Source organism: Equus quagga, chromosome 17 (assembly GCF_021613505.1).
Source record: "Equus quagga isolate Etosha38 chromosome 17, UCLA_HA_Equagga_1.0, whole genome shotgun sequence".
In the NCBI taxonomy this organism is placed as follows: Eukaryota; Metazoa; Chordata; class Mammalia; order Perissodactyla; family Equidae; genus Equus; species Equus quagga.
In genome coordinates this window covers 50,436,612-50,453,309 of record NC_060283.1, presented here as the reverse complement: position 1 = coordinate 50,453,309, position 16,698 = coordinate 50,436,612, and the positions used below count along the sequence as shown (strand labels likewise).

General features: G+C 52.7%; 2 protein-coding genes and 1 long non-coding RNA gene across 4 annotated transcripts; 2 read left to right on the top strand and 1 right to left on the bottom strand.

Annotated features, from left to right (window-relative positions):
- The first annotated feature begins 6,430 nt into the window (after window positions 1–6,430).
- Window positions 6,431–9,357, top strand: ZFAND2B (zinc finger AN1-type containing 2B). 2 transcript variants are annotated; one of them, XM_046643424.1, is made up of 9 exons: window positions 6,431–6,677; window positions 6,957–7,051; window positions 7,277–7,408; window positions 7,539–7,690; window positions 7,945–8,037; window positions 8,113–8,173; window positions 8,259–8,326; window positions 8,653–8,725; window positions 9,069–9,357. In XM_046643424.1, the coding sequence occupies exons 1-9, from the start codon at window positions 6,623–6,625 to the stop codon at window positions 9,105–9,107; spliced, it is 768 nt and encodes a 255-aa protein (XP_046499380.1). In that variant the 5' UTR covers window positions 6,431–6,622; the 3' UTR covers window positions 9,108–9,357. The 2 variants fall into 2 exon arrangements, with proteins under 2 accessions (XP_046499380.1, XP_046499379.1); XM_046643423.1 differs by having other exon boundaries at window positions 8,965–9,357.
- Window positions 9,358–9,489: 132 nt separating this feature from the next.
- On the bottom strand, window positions 9,490–16,682 carry ABCB6 (ATP binding cassette subfamily B member 6 (Langereis blood group)). The gene is made up of 19 exons (XM_046643422.1): window positions 15,825–16,682; window positions 15,360–15,497; window positions 14,925–15,111; window positions 14,602–14,703; window positions 14,255–14,438; window positions 13,540–13,661; window positions 12,917–13,026; window positions 12,663–12,728; window positions 12,390–12,515; window positions 12,176–12,252; window positions 12,023–12,086; window positions 11,841–11,926; window positions 11,575–11,632; window positions 11,250–11,354; window positions 10,681–10,855; window positions 10,423–10,535; window positions 10,091–10,185; window positions 9,951–10,019; window positions 9,490–9,767 (listed from the first exon to the last, which is right to left on the bottom strand). The coding sequence occupies exons 1-19, from the start codon at window positions 16,371–16,373 to the stop codon at window positions 9,671–9,673; spliced, it is 2,523 nt and encodes an 840-aa protein (XP_046499378.1). The 5' UTR covers window positions 16,374–16,682; the 3' UTR covers window positions 9,490–9,670.
- LOC124228722 (uncharacterized) lies at window positions 10,796–12,910 on the top strand. The gene is made up of 3 exons (XR_006885766.1): window positions 10,796–10,934; window positions 12,041–12,152; window positions 12,625–12,910. It is a non-coding gene; the product is annotated as an uncharacterized LOC124228722 (long non-coding RNA).
- Window positions 16,683–16,698: the final 16 nt, after the last annotated feature.

The following is a 16,698-nucleotide window of genomic DNA, read 5'->3' as shown; positions in this document are numbered from 1 at the left end:
AGTAAACAGAATATTAATGCACAGAATATAATATAACTATATCAGGAATCTTTCCAGAGCTGTGAGGGGAGGGTCCCTAAGGCTGATTGGGGAGCTCGGCAATCCTGCCACTGCTACTACCACAGTCACCACCTTGTGTAGACAAGACAGCAGCAAAAAGTCCCAACTGGGTGAATCAAATGCTCATTTTTATTAAAATGAGCCACAACAGGTGTATCACAAAGGAAACTTTGGGTTGAAAATGCAGAAAAACTTGCTAATAAGGACGTTTACTCTCTCACATAACAAGAGGCCAGATGTGGTGTGCGAGGTTGGTTAATTCATCAGTGACCCTGGATCTTTTTCATCTTTCTTCTCTGCCATCGTCAGCATGTTGGTTTGTCTTCTCTTCTTGGCTCCACTCATGGTCACAAAATGGCTGCCTGAATGCTGGATGTCACAGGTAATGTCTAGAGCAGAAATAAATTCTCATCCAAATAGACAGTATGTGTGTATAAAGGTTTTATTTAAATCATAAATGAGGAAACTGGTAAAGAAAATAAAAAGTTGTTTCTCTGAGTGTTTTCAGGAAAGAAATATATATATCAATAAGTAAAAAAAATTACTAAGTTAGATACAAAGCTGATCAACATTTCACAGGGCTAAAAATAACGCCTTTGGGGTTAATGTTTCTTCAAGGCTACACAAAAACAACACCTTATCAATTTCTACAGGTTAACGTTACAGAACTGTAAACTCTGTGCTTTTATCAGTAGTAGACTGGTAGTCGAAAATACTGTGACAACAGTTCTATTCCCAAGAGTATCAGATGAAGGTCAAATAGGGCTTATTAGAAAAACTCTGGCATTATATATATATATATATATATATATATGTGTGTATATATATATATATATTTTTTTTTAAGATTTTATTTTTTTCCTTTTTCTCCCCAAAGCCCCAGGTACATAGTTGTATATTCTTCGTTGTGGGTCCTTCTAGTTGTGGCATGTGGGATGCTGCCTCAGCGTGGTTTGATGAGCAGTGCCACGTCCGTGCCCAGGATTCGAACCAACAAAACACTGGGCCGCCCGCAGCAGAGCGCACAAACTTAACCACTCGGCCACGGGGCCAGCCCCTGGCATTATATTTTCAAAAAAAGGAGTGATCATCATTTTGTCTTTTTTAAAGTTTGGTATAAATTTTTCTTTCAGATAAAAATTGTTTTTACATGCCTTAACGAAGAGGAATGAGGGCAGTTTAACCGGCTTAGAGCAGGTTTTTCAAACTGAAGTTTGCAACCCACTAAAGGGATGGTGGTGTGGAAATCAATGTAGTGTATGGCAAGCAGCATTTTAAAAAAATGAAATAGAACAATATCAGAGTGTATCAACCATACTAAGGTCAAGTATTAGTTTTGTGTCTCTTTGCGTGTGTACATGTGTGTGTATGTTGAGTTACAAAATATAGTTCCTCACGTGGGTAATGTTTAAAAAGTTTGAAAAACACTGACTTAGATCATTTAAGACTCATCCTGGGAGCTGCAAAGGGACACAAGCAAAACACAACCACTCGGAAAAGAAGGATTAAAATCAGGGTTTTGTCCTCAAGGAGGCAGCTGGGGAATGACAGCCGGGTAGACAACCAGCAGAGTGGGCTACAACAGGAGACTGACCGAGCGCTGCTCAATCCTGTTGTTCTCATCCACACACCCCATGAGCTAAGAAAAAGACCCTGCACACTCTTGGCTGCCATGTGACTTTAAGTGACCCACCCACCACCTGCTTCATTACTTCAAGCTCAGGAGGGTCCAAATATCATAAAAGTCATCCTTTATTTCCCTTCGTGACATTAGTTGTCTCCCAAATATCTGTTTTCCTTCACTAACATAATAATTGAAATTTTATCTGGACACATGGCCACCCAGTTAAGGACTACATTTCCCAGCTTCCCTGGCACTAGGGATAACCATGTGACTAAGTGTTGGCGGGTGTATTGTGCACAGAAGTGATGTATGCAAATTCAGGGTCATGCCGTTAAATAGCAGCGGTATGCCCTCCTTTTCCTCTCCCACCTTCTGCTGCCTGGAACGAGGACTCATTTGGGACCGCGTGGACAAAGGCAGCACCATAGGGATGGTGGAGCAACAAAATAGGAGGTGTCTAGGTCCCTGACGTGCTGTCGTACTAGCCCTGGATTATTACATAAGCAAGAAATTAAACTTCTTTCTTGTTTATGCCACTGTTATTTTGAGTCCCTGTTATGGCAGCTTAACCTATATCCTAATTAATACCCTCGTCTTATGCATTATTAGTAGAAAATGGTTGGAGTGTGAAGGGCTAAGGTACACAGAAGTTTGGCACATCTGATTTTAAGGAGTGTGGACTCGAAACCATACTCTCAGACAGTGACTGTTTGCCTTCATGTCTGGGCTCCAAAACCCAGCGGGCTGAGGATTAGATGGAAGGTCAGAGAAGAACAATTCTTACCCACAACATGTGCTGCTTAGATTAAACCATATGATACTGTTATTTTTTTAAAGTAAAAAAAAAGTGACATATTAGCAATTTCATAAATTTGAATCTTATAAAACTGATGCTGGATTTCACAGATATGGATTATGGAATTCACAAGCAGTAAGCTCTTCAACAACTGTCCTTTCTAAAGGGCCTAGGCCAAAACCTGAACCCCCATGGCAGAGGTCCCTTAAGTGCACACCTGGGCCAAGAGTCTCCCGCTTGTCATTAGACTGACTTCAGGCTGTGACCAGAGATTCTGACAAAGCCTTGAGAAATATCCTGAATCTAATGGGATGACGTATAACTATCTTAACAGGGACAAAATGAAACCAATAAAGGAATGGCAGTTAGCCGCAGTCTTGCTGGGGGCTGTAGACTCGGGGAGGAGGCAAAAGAGTCAGGTGAGGATGAAACCCAGGGGTGTGAGCCGCAAGACCAATCTCTTTCTCTGGAGCTCACTGTGTCCCAACAGTGAGGGGATTGCAGGTGACCATCTCTTTTCCTGTCCCTCAGTCAGCATGACAGTCTCGTACAAGGGCAGATAGCCGTCCCTTAGCTTATATGTTACAGGCCCAATGGTGTTATGAACACTAGTTCTTTTGGCTTTGATTCCAAATTCCCAGGAATCAATCTGATTGGACATATATTTTAGATGCTCCTGGTGCCCCACGCCACCTCTCCTTGGCCCATCTCTGACTTCAGCGGCCGCTGTAGTAGACAGTTCTTATGAGCCCTGAAGGCTTCCCACCTTTATTAAAGCCCAGCCTCAGTAGCTCTGCCTTGGGGCTTTCCCCAAAGCTGTCATTTATTTATTTTCATCAGGGTAACACTGAATTATAACATTATATAAATTTCAGGCGTACATCATTACATTTCGATTTCTGTGTAGACTATATTATGGTCACCACTCAAAGATCAATTACCATCTGTCACTGTACACATGTGCCCTTTTGTTCCTTTCTCCCTCCCTGCTTCCCCTCTGGTAACCACCAATCTAATCTCTATATCTATGTGTTTGTTTGTTGTTGTTTATCTTCCACTTATGAATATCCCCAAAGCCTACGGAGCTCAATCAACTTGCACACAGTGCGGTTGGCTGTGCAAGACGGGTATGAGGGAGTTACCGCCCCCAGCAGCAACTCCCAACTTATGAAAGACAGCCTCCTGTCCTTTAGAGGGACAACTCTGAGGGGCTTTCTATATGCTTCCTCCGAGGGTTCTCAGTGGAATCGAGCTCCTATTACCTCAGTGGTAACAATAAACACTCTTTATCGGTTTTCCTGCCTTCCCTGTCTCCCTTCTTCCTACTCTGTTACTCTGGCTAGGATTACCTCCCATATAAATTAGTTGTACCCAAATCTTTGTCCCATGCTATGCTTTTGGTGGACCACAAGCTTAGATATCCAATATGGGTCAGATGACCACTCCCAGACCAATTATAGTTGCCAGGGGCAGAAACACCCCAGGGCATGAGGGTGGGTTGAGGGAAGCAGCTGCTGGAATTTCCCTGAAGGATTGGCCAAAGGTGTTCCATACACTAACAGAATATTTGGCTGAACTTTTGCATAGAGGTAGGTCAAGGTATTTCTTGCAGACAAGGTCAGGATTTTTCCTTTAAAAATTGAGTACTTTATGATTGCTCTGGATGTAGAATTTTTTTCTGTTTTATCTTTCAGCAATATATTGGAAAGTTACTTATGTTAAAATCTCTCTTTCATATCTAACCTTTCTATCACACTTTCGTTAATTCTAAGCATTGCCCCCACCCTGGTTCAAGCCGTCATCATCTCGTGCCTGGAGAAAAGCAGCAGCCTCCTACTGGACTCGCTTCCAGTCTCACACTTCCTCCAATCTGTTCTCCACTCCGAAACCAGAGTGGCTTTCCCAAAATACAAATCTGAACATGTCCCTCCCCTGCTTAAAGCTATCTATAGTTTCTCATTATACAGTCATGTGTTGGTTAAAGACAGGGATACATTCTGAGAAATGTGTCGTTAGGTGATTTTGCCGTTGTGTAAACATCATAGAGCACGCTTATACAAACCTAGATGGTGTAGCCTACTACACACCCACGCCATATGGTTCTAATTTTAAGAGACCACGTCGTATGTGTGGTTCATCCTTGACTGAAATGTCATTATGCAGCGCATGACTGTATTTATGTTGAAATTCTCAATACCAATGTTGCCCCCACTACCTGAGGTGACTTGGCTCCTGCTATCTCTCCAGCTTCATCTCCTGCCAAGCTGCCTCTTACACCCTAACATCCAGTGCCTCAAACTTTTTTAAAGCTCACCTAAAGGAACTTGTTTCCTCTTATCTCCAAGTCTTCGTCTCTGCTGTTTCCTCTGCAGGAAAAACACCCCCTTCCTTTCTCCCTTGGCCTTCACTCAGCCAACATCTGCTCACCTTTCAGGTTTTCACTTAAATAATACTTGTCGACCCCAGAGTGAGGGTACCTTAAATGTACTGCCATTTGCCCTGCACGTCCTCATCTTTGCACGTATCATCCAGTGACAGGCACGTGGGAGGACCCTCAATATATTGTTGTTAAATGAATAAAGGAAGGAATTGGAAGGGTTCTCTTGGGTTTTCTGGAAGGAGTGTCCAAGCCAGCTTGGTGATTTTCACTTTAGGGGGAGCTGACTCCCTTTCCCCAAGCCTGAGGCTCGCGCCTGGCCCATCAGAACATCACATACGCTGGCCGCAGGTCAGGGCTCGGCCGATGATCCAAGTCAAGGTAATCGGGCACAGGCAGAGCCAAGATCAGGCTTCCTGCCTGAGGAACCGGGATAACGGTTTTAATTTCCACTGGCCTTAGAGCTGTGAGGATGTAACAAGCAGACACAGAGGGAAGCAGAGCCAAAAGTTGGAGAGGGAGAGGGAAGGGAAGAGTGAGAGGGAGGAGACTGGCTCCTCATTTCCAAGTGTAGCCTGGGTTCTCTCTCCATTTTGAAGGACACCGTTCCACTCTAAGCTTATTTCGCTGTTTACTTGTCTGAAGGCCCAAACTTACGGGAAGACAGAGTGCAACCAACCCCACGCCTGAGGGACCAGAGGCACGTGAGAAGAAAAATGTGCTGAAGCTGGAAGTTCCCAACCTGGGGCTCCCCGAGGAAGCAGGACATCAATCCAGTGACTCTCACGCTTCATTCAAGAAAGACGTAATAAGAACTCCATATGCTTGGCTCATGTTTTTCAAAGTGTAGTACACGGATAATCTGTGTCAGAATTCTCTCAGGTGCTTCCTATTGAATCAGAAGCTCCAGGGCCCAGGAATCTGCATTTTGCTCACTCCGTAGGTGATTCAGATTCACACTGAAGTCTGAAAACTACACAGTTGTACGCACTGCGCTGGCTGCTAGGGACCTAACACAGAACAAGGTGGACGTCGTCCCTGGCTTCCCTGATTTATGGCGGGGGTTGGGGGGGAAGAAGGAACAGCGGATTACATTAGGGTGTGACGGTGCTGGGACAGAATCAGGGAGAACACAGCAGGTGCGCTTAGCTCACCCCGGGGAAGGTCCGGGAAGTCTTACAGAAAGGGCATCAAACCCAAACCCGGAGGACCTACAACTCTGGAGAGAAATCTGTACTTTGGAGAAACACGGGAGTCGGGAGGCCGCGGAGAGTCAGAGCAGCCGTGGCCGTGAACGAAAAGGCTACGGGGACGGAGGAGCGAGCAGCGGGCGAAGGACCGACCTCTGAAAGACCTCACGCCGCCCCAGCCCGCCTTCCCCGAGATATCTGTCCTCGCCTTCGCCGGCCCTGTCGCCCTTCGTGGAGCTACGCGCGCGGCCACCCACTCGCCCGGGACTGCAGTCGCTGCCTCGTCCTGCAGGGCCGGAGGGGGCGGGGCTTGGTCGCGGGGCGCTCCGCCCGGAGACTGCGCGGTGCGGGCCCGCCCTGCGCGGTGACGTCAGCGCGCCCGCGCGCGCCGCGGGAGGAGTGGGAGCCGCGGGCCGCCAGGCGCGGAAGCTCGGGTAACCAAGGCTGGGACGGGGAGAGGAAGCAGCGGGGCAGGGAGACCCCCAGAGGGCAGGGTCGGCGTCCGGACCCGCAGCGGGAGCCCCAGAGACGCTCAGCATCGCCTCCTCTCCCAGCAAGCCCCACCCGGCCCGGCGATGGAGTTTCCGGACCTCGGGGCTCACTGTTCCGAGCCGAGCTGTCAGCGCTTGGGTGAGGGGCGGGGCGTGCGGGGGGCGGGGCCGGCGGAGAGGGTCTCGAACTGCAGGTGGGCGGAAAGGTGGGCTCGGGGGCTGGAAGTGCGGCAGAAGGCCAGGGCTCGAAGTTGAGGGCAGAGGCTCAGGGGGCGTGGCTAAGGAGATAGTGGATCAGGGCAAGGGTGCAGTTTGCTGTAAACAGGGTGACGTTTTCCTTCCCCTGAGTGGAAGGCTGGAGTGAGCGGGAACGAGGTCGAGGTCCCGCTGGACCTGCAATCCGACTCACTCCCTGCAGATTTTCTGCCGCTTAAGTGCGACGCCTGCTCGGGCATCTTCTGCGCAGACCATGTGGCGTACGCCCAGCATCACTGTGGATCTGCTTACCAAAAGGTGAGGGGGCGGTCTGAGGGTGAAAGGGGGCGGCTGGAGGATGCATGCAGAATCTCCGGAATCCCTCTGCCTCCCGTTTCCTCTCCTTTGTTGTCTCTCTGAGGCTCAGTGCTGGGAACGTTGTTTCCTTATGCGTTTATGGGGGGCGTATCCAGGTTCTTTCAGGACCAGAGCTTTGGTTGGACTGGGAGTGGGCCACAGGCTGACCCCTGCTCCTTTACTTAGGACATCCAGGTACCTGTATGCCCACTCTGTAATGTGCCTGTGCCTGTGGCCAGAGGGGAGCCCCCTGACCGCGCTGTGGGGGAGCACATTGACCGAGACTGTCGCTCTGATCCAGCACAGCAAAAACGTAAGGTAAGCGTTGGAGGGGTTAGCCATGACCAGCTGGGACTACGGATGCCTGGAAACCTGAACAGCTGTTAGGATGGGGTTGGAGAAGGGGGTCAGAGTCACAGCCGAGACAAACCTTCCCACTCCACCTCAGATCTTCACCAATAAGTGTGAACGCCCTGGCTGCCGGCAGCGCGAAATGATGAAACTGACCTGTGAACGCTGTGGCCGAAATTTCTGCATCAAACACCGTCACCCACTGGACCATGACTGCTCTGGGGAGGGGCACCCAACCAGCAGGGCAGGGTAATTGCAACCAAGTCCTCTACTTGCCTTTGGGATCATCTCATCCTTTTGGAACTGACTTAACCTCTATCATGACAAGTTGGGAAGCGACAACCCTGGCTCCTTGGCTAGGGGAGTCTTTTAGCTTCCTTTTCGAGTGCGTATTTTCCAGACTGTATGGAAGAACTCCCCTTCTGACTTCCTGGGTAAGGCCTGGGAGGAGCATGGAAGCTGGCTGTTCTGGGAGGCATGCCAAGAGTGTCTCTTCCCTACAGACTTGCTGCCATCTCCAGAGCACAGGGTCTGGCTTCTACAAGCACCGTCCCCAGCCCAAGCCGGACTTTGCCTTCATCTACCTCTCCCAGCAGGTAGGCCTGGCCCTTTCCCCTCTCCCTTTTTTCCCTTCGCATCTCTAACCGCAGCCTCTTGAACATCTGCCATAGAGCCAGAGCGCAGTCTCCATCACAGACAGCCCCTCCAGTGATCGCTTTGCAGAGTGGCTTGGTGAGTTGAGCAGAGGTCAGATGCACAGAAGCAAACCCACGGAGAGTAAAGTCCAAGGCAACTAGTCGTCTTTGTCCTTTTACAGAGTGAGGATGAGGCTCTGCAGCGAGCCCTGGAACTGTCCCTGGCAGAGACCAAACCCCAGAGCCCAAGGTACCTACTTTCTAGTGAGAGAGGGTGGGATGTGGGCAAGGGCTCGGTCTGGAGGGAAGTAGGTGAGACCATTCCAACCTGAAGCAGGATAATAGTTAGGAACTTGGGCTCAAAATTAGGCTTATGAACTATATGAGCTTTGACAAGTTCCCTAACTCATCAGGGTCTTGATTTCCTCTATAAAATGGGACAGTACTCATTAGCTACCTTACAGGGTTGGATGGAGATTGAGGTAATACTCAGAAGTGCCGGGCACAGTGGTGCCTAATAGATCAGGTGTTCACATTTTAGATACTGTCTCAACTTAATCTGTTCCTCCCTCCCAGTTCTCAGGAGGAAGAAGACTTAGCTTTAGCACAAGCACTGTCAGCAAGTGAGGCAGAATACCGGCAGCAGCAGGTATGAGGACTGGGTGGAGTTGGGGTGCTGCACTGGAAGTTGGGGTGCTGCACTGGAGGGAGTAAGGAGTTTGGCGGGGGTTCTTTCCAGTCGGTAGAGTTTTGGAATGGTGCTTGTCCTTTTGTTTTCAGTATGACTGCAGGTCATGCTGAGCTCTGAAGTGAGGACTGTGCCCTCATTTTCTTGATGTTGCACCCTGTCTTCCTCTCCTTCCCCTCCTTCCCCTCTCCTTGCTCCAGGCTCAAAGCCGCAGCTTGAAGCCGTCCAACTGCAACCTGTGCTAGGGCCTTGGGCTTGGGGAGGGAGGCTCAGCTGAGGAGGACTGTGGCCCCCACACCTCTAGGGTACACAGGGAGAGGAGGCCCAGAGCAGCTCGGAGTGAAGAGCGATGTGGAGGCCGCCTCCAGGGAGCATCAGGAAAAACAGCTTGTGGAGCTGAGCCTACAGAAGGCCCTGCTGGCTCTCCAGCTGCATGGGAGAGAGCATGAACTGTTCCCTGGTTGGGCCCTCGGAGGATGCTGGCCAGGCCCTGCTCCGTGTACTACGTCATGTCATCTCCCTTACACTGGAGCTGCCCCCATGTGGCAGGGGCAGGGAAGGGCCTGGAAGGAATAAAGGATCTTGGCAGTCAATAAGACATGCAAGTGGTATGTTTCTTTCTCCCTTCCAACCAGAAACAGAAGATCCTGTCAAGAATGTTCACCTTGACCTAAGGGGAGAGGCCCATAGCAACACCTCACACCACAAAGTCACAGTGATCCTAGCACTGTTCATACTTTTATTTCCCCCAAAAGTGCTTTTCTGAAAGGTCCCTTTCTCTCACTATAGCGAGCATCATACCCCAAGACCAGGCTCAGATATGCCAGGGAAGAGGGCTACATCTTATTCTCGTCGCAGTTTCCCTTTGGGAGGGCAGTGGCCACACTTCTGTCACCATGCCTTAGCCTAGGGCTTGGTGTCTTCAGAGGCTTCTTCCTGTCCCTGCTGCTGCAGCTGCCACATTTCAGCATACACCCCGCCTCGGGACAGCAGAGCCTCGTGCCTGGGCAAGGAGGAAAGTGTAAGTCCCCACTATCAGTTTGACCCCTAGAGTGCTCGCCACCAGCCCACAGAGACGACAGAGGGGATTGCCGAGGGCACTCTTTCAGCACCCCCTGGGATTCACAGCCTTCTCCTGGGGCCCCCAGTTCAGAGGCCTGCTCTGTCCTCCTGCTGTGTCTCTTACCGTCCTCTCTCCACAATGCAGCCATCCTTGAGCACGAGGATCTGGTCAGCACTGACTACCGTTGAGAGCCTGAGAAGTCAGAGATCAGTTCCCCACCACCCCACCCCAAGTGAGCCCCGCTGCCTGCTGCCCGTCCGTACCTGTGTGCCACGACGATGGTGGTGCGGTTGGCACAGACCTTGGCCAGAGAAGCCTGGATGGCCCTCTCGTTAGGCGTATCCAGCGCTGAGGTCGCCTACAGAGAGGCACTGGATAAAACCGCCCCTGCCACCCAAACGCCCCCTGGAAGGAGGACGCAAGCTGCTGGCTGAGGCCTCGGGAATAACAAGGAACTTTGAGCTGCAGAACTGCAAGGTGTTTTTTTGAAACACGGATTCATGATATCTATCCTAAATGAAAACAGTGCTCAGCAGGAATGGCGTGGGTGCAGGCAGGGGGGGAAGGAGGGGAGAGGATTGCCCAGGGCCCTCACCTCATCCAGCAGAATGATGTCTGGAGCCTTGAGAATGGTGCGAGCGATGGCGACGCGCTGCTTCTCCCCACCGCTCAGCTTCAGTCCCCGTTCGCCTACCTGTGTATTGTACCCTGTGGACATTGCCCACCTCCCTCAAGTCACACGTGATACACTTGGTCTCTGTGACAGATGGGCAAGGGAGGGATGGCACAGAGAGCAGAGGGGGTAAGAGGACTAAACTGGGCAGGGGAGGGACTCTGTGCAGCGGAAACTCACCTTCAGAGAAAGCCATAATGGCATCATGGATGCCTGCAGCCTGAGCGGCGGCCTCCACCTCATCGTTTCCAGCTGTGATGCGGCCATAGCGGATGTTGTTGGCGATAGTGTCATTGAAGAGGACTGTGTCCTGGGGCACGACTCCAATGTGGGACCGGAGGGAGACCTGGGTCACCTGGGGCCAAAAGACCATATGCCCTGGCTTGTGAGGTCCCCCAGGCCTGGCAGGAATCACACGGGATGAGAGGCCCTGGGTAAGAATCCTGCCACCTCCCCGCTCCAATCCTAGCTGTGTGGGCAAAGCCCTTAGCCTCTGAGTCTGTTTCCCCACCTATAAAGAGAAAGTACGCTCGTTCTCCTCGCTTCCCTGGACTGCTGCATACCTCGTCTGGCACCATACCTATCATTGTCATGGCGACTTGACTTCTGTAGGTCACGTGGTGCTGGAAAAGCAGATCTCCTGCCCCAGCTTTTTGCAGGAGTGACATCTCCTCTCTCTGGATGCCTAGCATTTGCCATTCTTTTACACACAGGCCTCTAAATTACAGTCTTCTCCCAAGCAACCTTACTTGTGAAATGTCCTGCCCGTCTATTCGGATGCAGCCAGAGCTGATGTCATAGAAGCGAAACAGCAGGCGCAAAATTGTGCTCTTCCCTGCTCCGGATGGGCCCACCTGTTGCATCGGAAACAGAGGGGAAAACAGTCTCAGGCCCGCTGGCTTTTAAAGCTTTCTCTCCAAGAGGCCACCAATGTTTGTGGAGGCTGCCACATTCTATCCTGTGACTTGTCCTGACACGGCTCTCTGACTCCACAGAGTGGGTCACAAGCTACCACGGGCCCTGCTATGAGGAAAGCTTGAGGAGTCTGGGCTAACTGGCTGGGTCTCCTCTCACCAGGGCCAGTGTCTGTCCAGGCATCACAGTGAAGGACACATCCTGCAGGGTCTCCCGCCTGCAAGGAAGAGTGGCACGGTCAGTGGGCCTGCTGCCCTCCCAGTGCCCCTTCCATCAACAGAGCTACTACCAGGCCCTGCCCCTGCCCCACTCGGGCCCTCCTCCCAGGTTGCGGTGGGCTGAGAAGCAGGGATGAGGGGCAGGAAGGCAGTGTGTAAACGGACAGTGGGAATGGGGCCTGTGGGAAGCAGAAGGGAGGGGCTCACCCACTGGTATAGCTGAAGTGCACATTCTCAAACTCGATCTGGCCCCTCTGAAAGTGAAGGGGCTCTGCTCCGGGAAGGTCCTTTACCTGGGAGAGTGCCACCAATGCATGCTGCTGTTATTAAAACAAAGAACACCACACAGGCCCCTGCTCCCTACAAACCCCACTCCCCTCTGCACTCACTTCTGTCTCCTCTTTCAGCAGGTCAAACATGTTCTCCATGTCAATGAAGTTGGTCTGGATCATCCTGCAGGAAGAGTGCTGGTTGGAGCTCCTCTGAGGAGCTGGGAGAAAAACGGTGCACCCCGGACAGGTGAGGGCCAGGGGCCAGATTACCTGTAGTAGGTGCCAAACCAGTTGAGGGGCACGTACAGCTGGATGATGTAGGTGCCAAACAGCACAAAGTCCCCGACCTGTGAAGATCCAAGGAAGAGGACCAAGTCACTGGAGGCCAGCGGGCTGTCACTCTGCCCGCTTCCCGCCCAGGAGCCTGGTGGCCTAGACATAGGGCCCAGGCCCCTCTTCCCTGTCCCCAACACAATTCCCTTACCTGTAGCTTCTGCTCAGTGACAAAGTATGCACAAAGCAAGGAGCCAGCGAGGAGCCCGAGTCCAATCACCAGGTTCTGGGTCTGATTTAGTAAAACCAGTGAAGCACTTGACTTCCACTCCAAACCCTGGGGCAATAAGACAGGAGGGAGGAATGGCACACACATGCCAACTGGTACCTTCAACCTCACAGCCCCCATTTTACTCCTCTCGGCCCTGGCAATTCTGCACCGCCAGGCCATTGTTCTCAGTAGGCCTCAAACCAGCATCCTCACCTGATATTTGATGATGGCCTCTCGATAGCGGTCCACTTCATAACTCTGCGCGTTGTAATACTTCACCTGATGAATCAAACCACTGTTGTGGCCGCAGCATTCAGCACCCGGACTCTTTCCTCCAGATTTCCAACCTCTCCTGCCCAATTTTAAAAAGCACACCTCGCACCCCCCAGCTCCTCGTCAGCCCCGGTGGTGCCAGGCAAACTCCACATCTCCGTGCCTCACACCACTGCCACTGAGGCCTCCGTTACCGTCTCGAAGTTTAGCAAAGAGTCCACAGCTCGTGCCCGGGTAGCATTCTCTTGTGTGTTCATAGCTCGTCGAAACTTCGTTCTCCACTCAGTGACCACGATGGTCAGGGCTGGAGAGTGACAGGAGGAGGGGGAGGGAGAAGAAGACATCATGATGTCACTCCCAACAGCAGAGACGGCAAGTGTAAGTCTGCTTTCTGCCACACACACACTAACTCTGGGCTACAGCCCAGGGACCCAGATTCCGAAGGGAGAGCTCTGTGTCCCAGACGTCTTTGCAGCCTGTGCAAAGCCTGATGTGTAAAAATGCTTTTGGTGACCAAATGAAGGCAAGCTGCATCTTGTGACAGAAATGAGGTTTCTCCTTGACCTGCATCCACAGCCGGCGCCCAGTGTGACCAGGACGCCCTTCCCCGGCCCTCCATCCAGGTTGAGCTAAGCTTCCCTTGGCAGAGGAGGAGCCCTGTCCCCCACCCCGCCCATCACATAGAGGAGCAGCACAGCCTGGTCAAATCCACTGGGCTACAGCCTCCCAAAGCTGCGTCCCCTGAGCCAGGGCAGCGCTCATGCCAAGGGGAGTCCCTGGATGGTTCAGGCAGACGGTTTCACCAAGCAGCACTCACCGAGGTAAAGACTCATGCACAGGAACACAATGAGGCCAAACCAGGCGTTGAAGAACATGCTGAAGTAGATGATGCCGATGATGATGTCGGCCAGCGTAGGGATGATGTTGAACACCAGGTAGCTAGGAGGGCAAGTCAGGTGACAAAGAAAGGTTCAGGGGCGTGGAGCCAGCACCTCTACCTCTAGGCGTTTCAGTATAGTGTTCTGTTTCCAACAGCAACAGACTAGAATCAAGTTAAATGCCCTGCAAGAGGTGGATGGCTAAATAAGCCATAGCATGCCCGAACTACAGAATGCTCTAGATCAATTATAATGAATGAGGGAGATCTTCATGCACGGATGAGAGTATGTCTCCATAATGTTTTGTTAATAAAGCAACTCTGAGAGTGACGCCTATGTCATGGTACCATTTGTTTTAGTAAAAACCTCCATGATACCACGTTGGTCCTGAGTCTGCAAACATATATGTAAAAATGCAAAAAACCAGAACTCAACACACTAAAAGGAGTGGGAACCTCTGCAGAAGTAAGTGGAATTCAGAAGAGATTTGCTCTCCATCTACTTTATTTGAGTTGTCATGAGCATTTATACATTAATCTCCTAACTTAAAAAAAACAAAGATGGAGGGACAGCTCCTCAAGCTGGGTCTGGTCCCTGACAGCGCCTCCATCCCTGCTTCTCCAGCCCCACCCTCCCTGTCCTCTGGCTTGGCACCTGAGCAGCCCTGTGACACTGGACGTGCCCCGGTCCACAACCCGCAGCACCTCCCCTGTGCGGCGCCCCAGGTGCCAGCGCAGGGAGAGTTCGTGCAGGTGGGAGAAGAGGCGCAGCTGCAGCCGCCGCGATGTGAACTGCTGCACCCGGATCCACAGGAACGTGCGCAGGTTGCTCACGAAGCCTGCGGGAAGCCAGAGGAGGCCTCAGTATGGCTCGGGGGCCAAAGGACATCAGCCCAGCACAGGATGTGAAAGGGGCAGGGGGAGGAATGCCTGTGGGTAGGGCACTACCAGGAGGAGGGGAGGGGCTAATATCAACCAGGGTGAAAGCAGAGTCCCTCAAACCTGTACCACCGGTGCCACCTCCCTGGAGGAACTTGAGGAAGACATAGGTGGTGACAGTCCAGGCCAGGGAGCTCCAAGGTGCCTTCTCAGTCAGCAAGTTCACTATGGAGAAAATGAGTCAGAGCCCACATATGGCCCCTAGGACTCTCTTCAGGAGAAACTGCCCCAGGCACCCACCACAGCCTCTTTCTGACTACCCAGCTCCCACTCTGTCCCTAGGTGAGCTAGCCCCCAAACCCGTGCCCTCACCCCCCACCCCCACCCCACCCAACCGGGCCGAGGAAGGACCAGAGCGCTGAGCTGGCCTTCCTTTTCCCTCTCACCTATGTCCCTATAGAAGATGGGGACCAACACATTCAGTCCCCGGTCCAACCCCATGAGCCCCAGGCAGACAAGCACAATGAGCTGCAGAGCTGGACTCCCCCGGGGCCACAAGTAGCAACTCAGTAGGCGGAGCTTCCTGCCAAGGTCTCGCCAGGTAGACTCTGGTGGTCCCTCTGCTGACTGCACCTAGGATGGTGAAATGCATGGGGGGGGGGAGCTCAGAAATCAACAAGAAGTGCACTAGCCAGAGACCCTCTAGGAAAATGTATGGGATTACAGCTCAGGTATCTTAGACCCACAAGTGATGCCTGATGGGGTCAGAAAGGCTAACAGTGCAAACTGAGATTTAGAAAAGAAGTAGTTTATTATAGTGGGAAGAAATGATGATGGAATGAAATTAAGATAGACCCTAAGGTTCAGAGATTGAGGTGTACCTGGTTCCTCTCTACATCTTGATCCTCCTCGTTGATCCGCAAGGTGTAGGACTGAGGACGAAGTCCAGGGGCCCAGAGCCCCAGGACAAAGAGCCCTCCAGAGACCACATACCGCAGTACCCACAGGCTAAACTGAACCTACAATGAAACATGTGAAGAGAGGATCAAGGAGGGCCAAAATCCTATTGTCACTGCAGTACTTACAGTAGGGCTGGGAACTGGTGTAAGGCACACACCCAGGTCCTCCTCAGGGGCCCAGCATCTACCAGACTTAAAGAAAAGTCCACAGTGACTCAGCACAGACACGCCCCACCAGCTGGCTATCGGCTCCCCGCTGGCGCCGGCCTCTCCCTTCTTCCCTTCCTTAGAGGCATCCCAAAGCGCGGAGCCAGTACGATCAGACATGCCGTCCTTTTTCCCAGCCCCTCTGACCCGTGCTTCCCCTTTCCCCACGAGGTCCCTCACCTGCTGGCCCAAGTCTGCCCTTGCCCACCACCATTGTGGGCTGTTCCAAGACACCAAGGCCAAGTTCTCGGCTGCAAATGCCACAGTCCAGAGGAGCAGAAGACCCGCGCTGTGCCTGAACTTGATCCAGATGCCCATTGCTAGCTTCTGCCGCGCCTGGCTCCGTTCCACCACGATCAATCCCAGGCCACAGGCGCTGGCCAGAGTCCCCAGTACGGAAGCCAGCAGTAGGTAGCCTGGCAGTGGGGCCCCCTGGGCAGTGCCCACCCGGCCGACCAGGCCGGCTAGGGGCAGCGCCACCTGAAGTGTGGCCAGGAGCAGCTGCAGCCCATAGGGAGCGACGAGAGGGCCGGCCCCCCACGATAGCGCGTCGGCGCCAGGGGGCCGCTCCCGACGCTTGCAGGGAAGGACCAGCACCAAGGCCAGAGCCCCGAGGCCCAGCAGCGTCGAGGGCACCAGCGTGAAGAAGAAGCAGGGACTCAAGCCACCCTCCGCCCAGGCCGGACCCACGGGCCCTTCGGCCTCGCAGTAGTTGCCCACAGTCACCATGGCAATGCGTGGCCGCCGGCCGAGGCTGCGGGGACTGCGGGTCGGGAGAACGGGACCGGCCGTTCGGGACGGGGGATGGAGGCTGGGGCGTCTCGGGTCATGGAGCGGCGGGGCGCCAGGCGGCAGGGGTAGCGGCAGGGACACACGTGGACCCCACCACACTGCCCACTCTCTCCGCGCACGCGCCGCCGCCACGCACTCACGCACGGCACGCACGCCGGCTCCGCTCGCCCGCCCCTCGTCGCGGCCTGGGACCCTGCTTCCAAGTCCCGGTGGCCAGGAATGTGGAGCGTGCGACTCGAGCCGCTTTCTTCCGCAGCAGCCC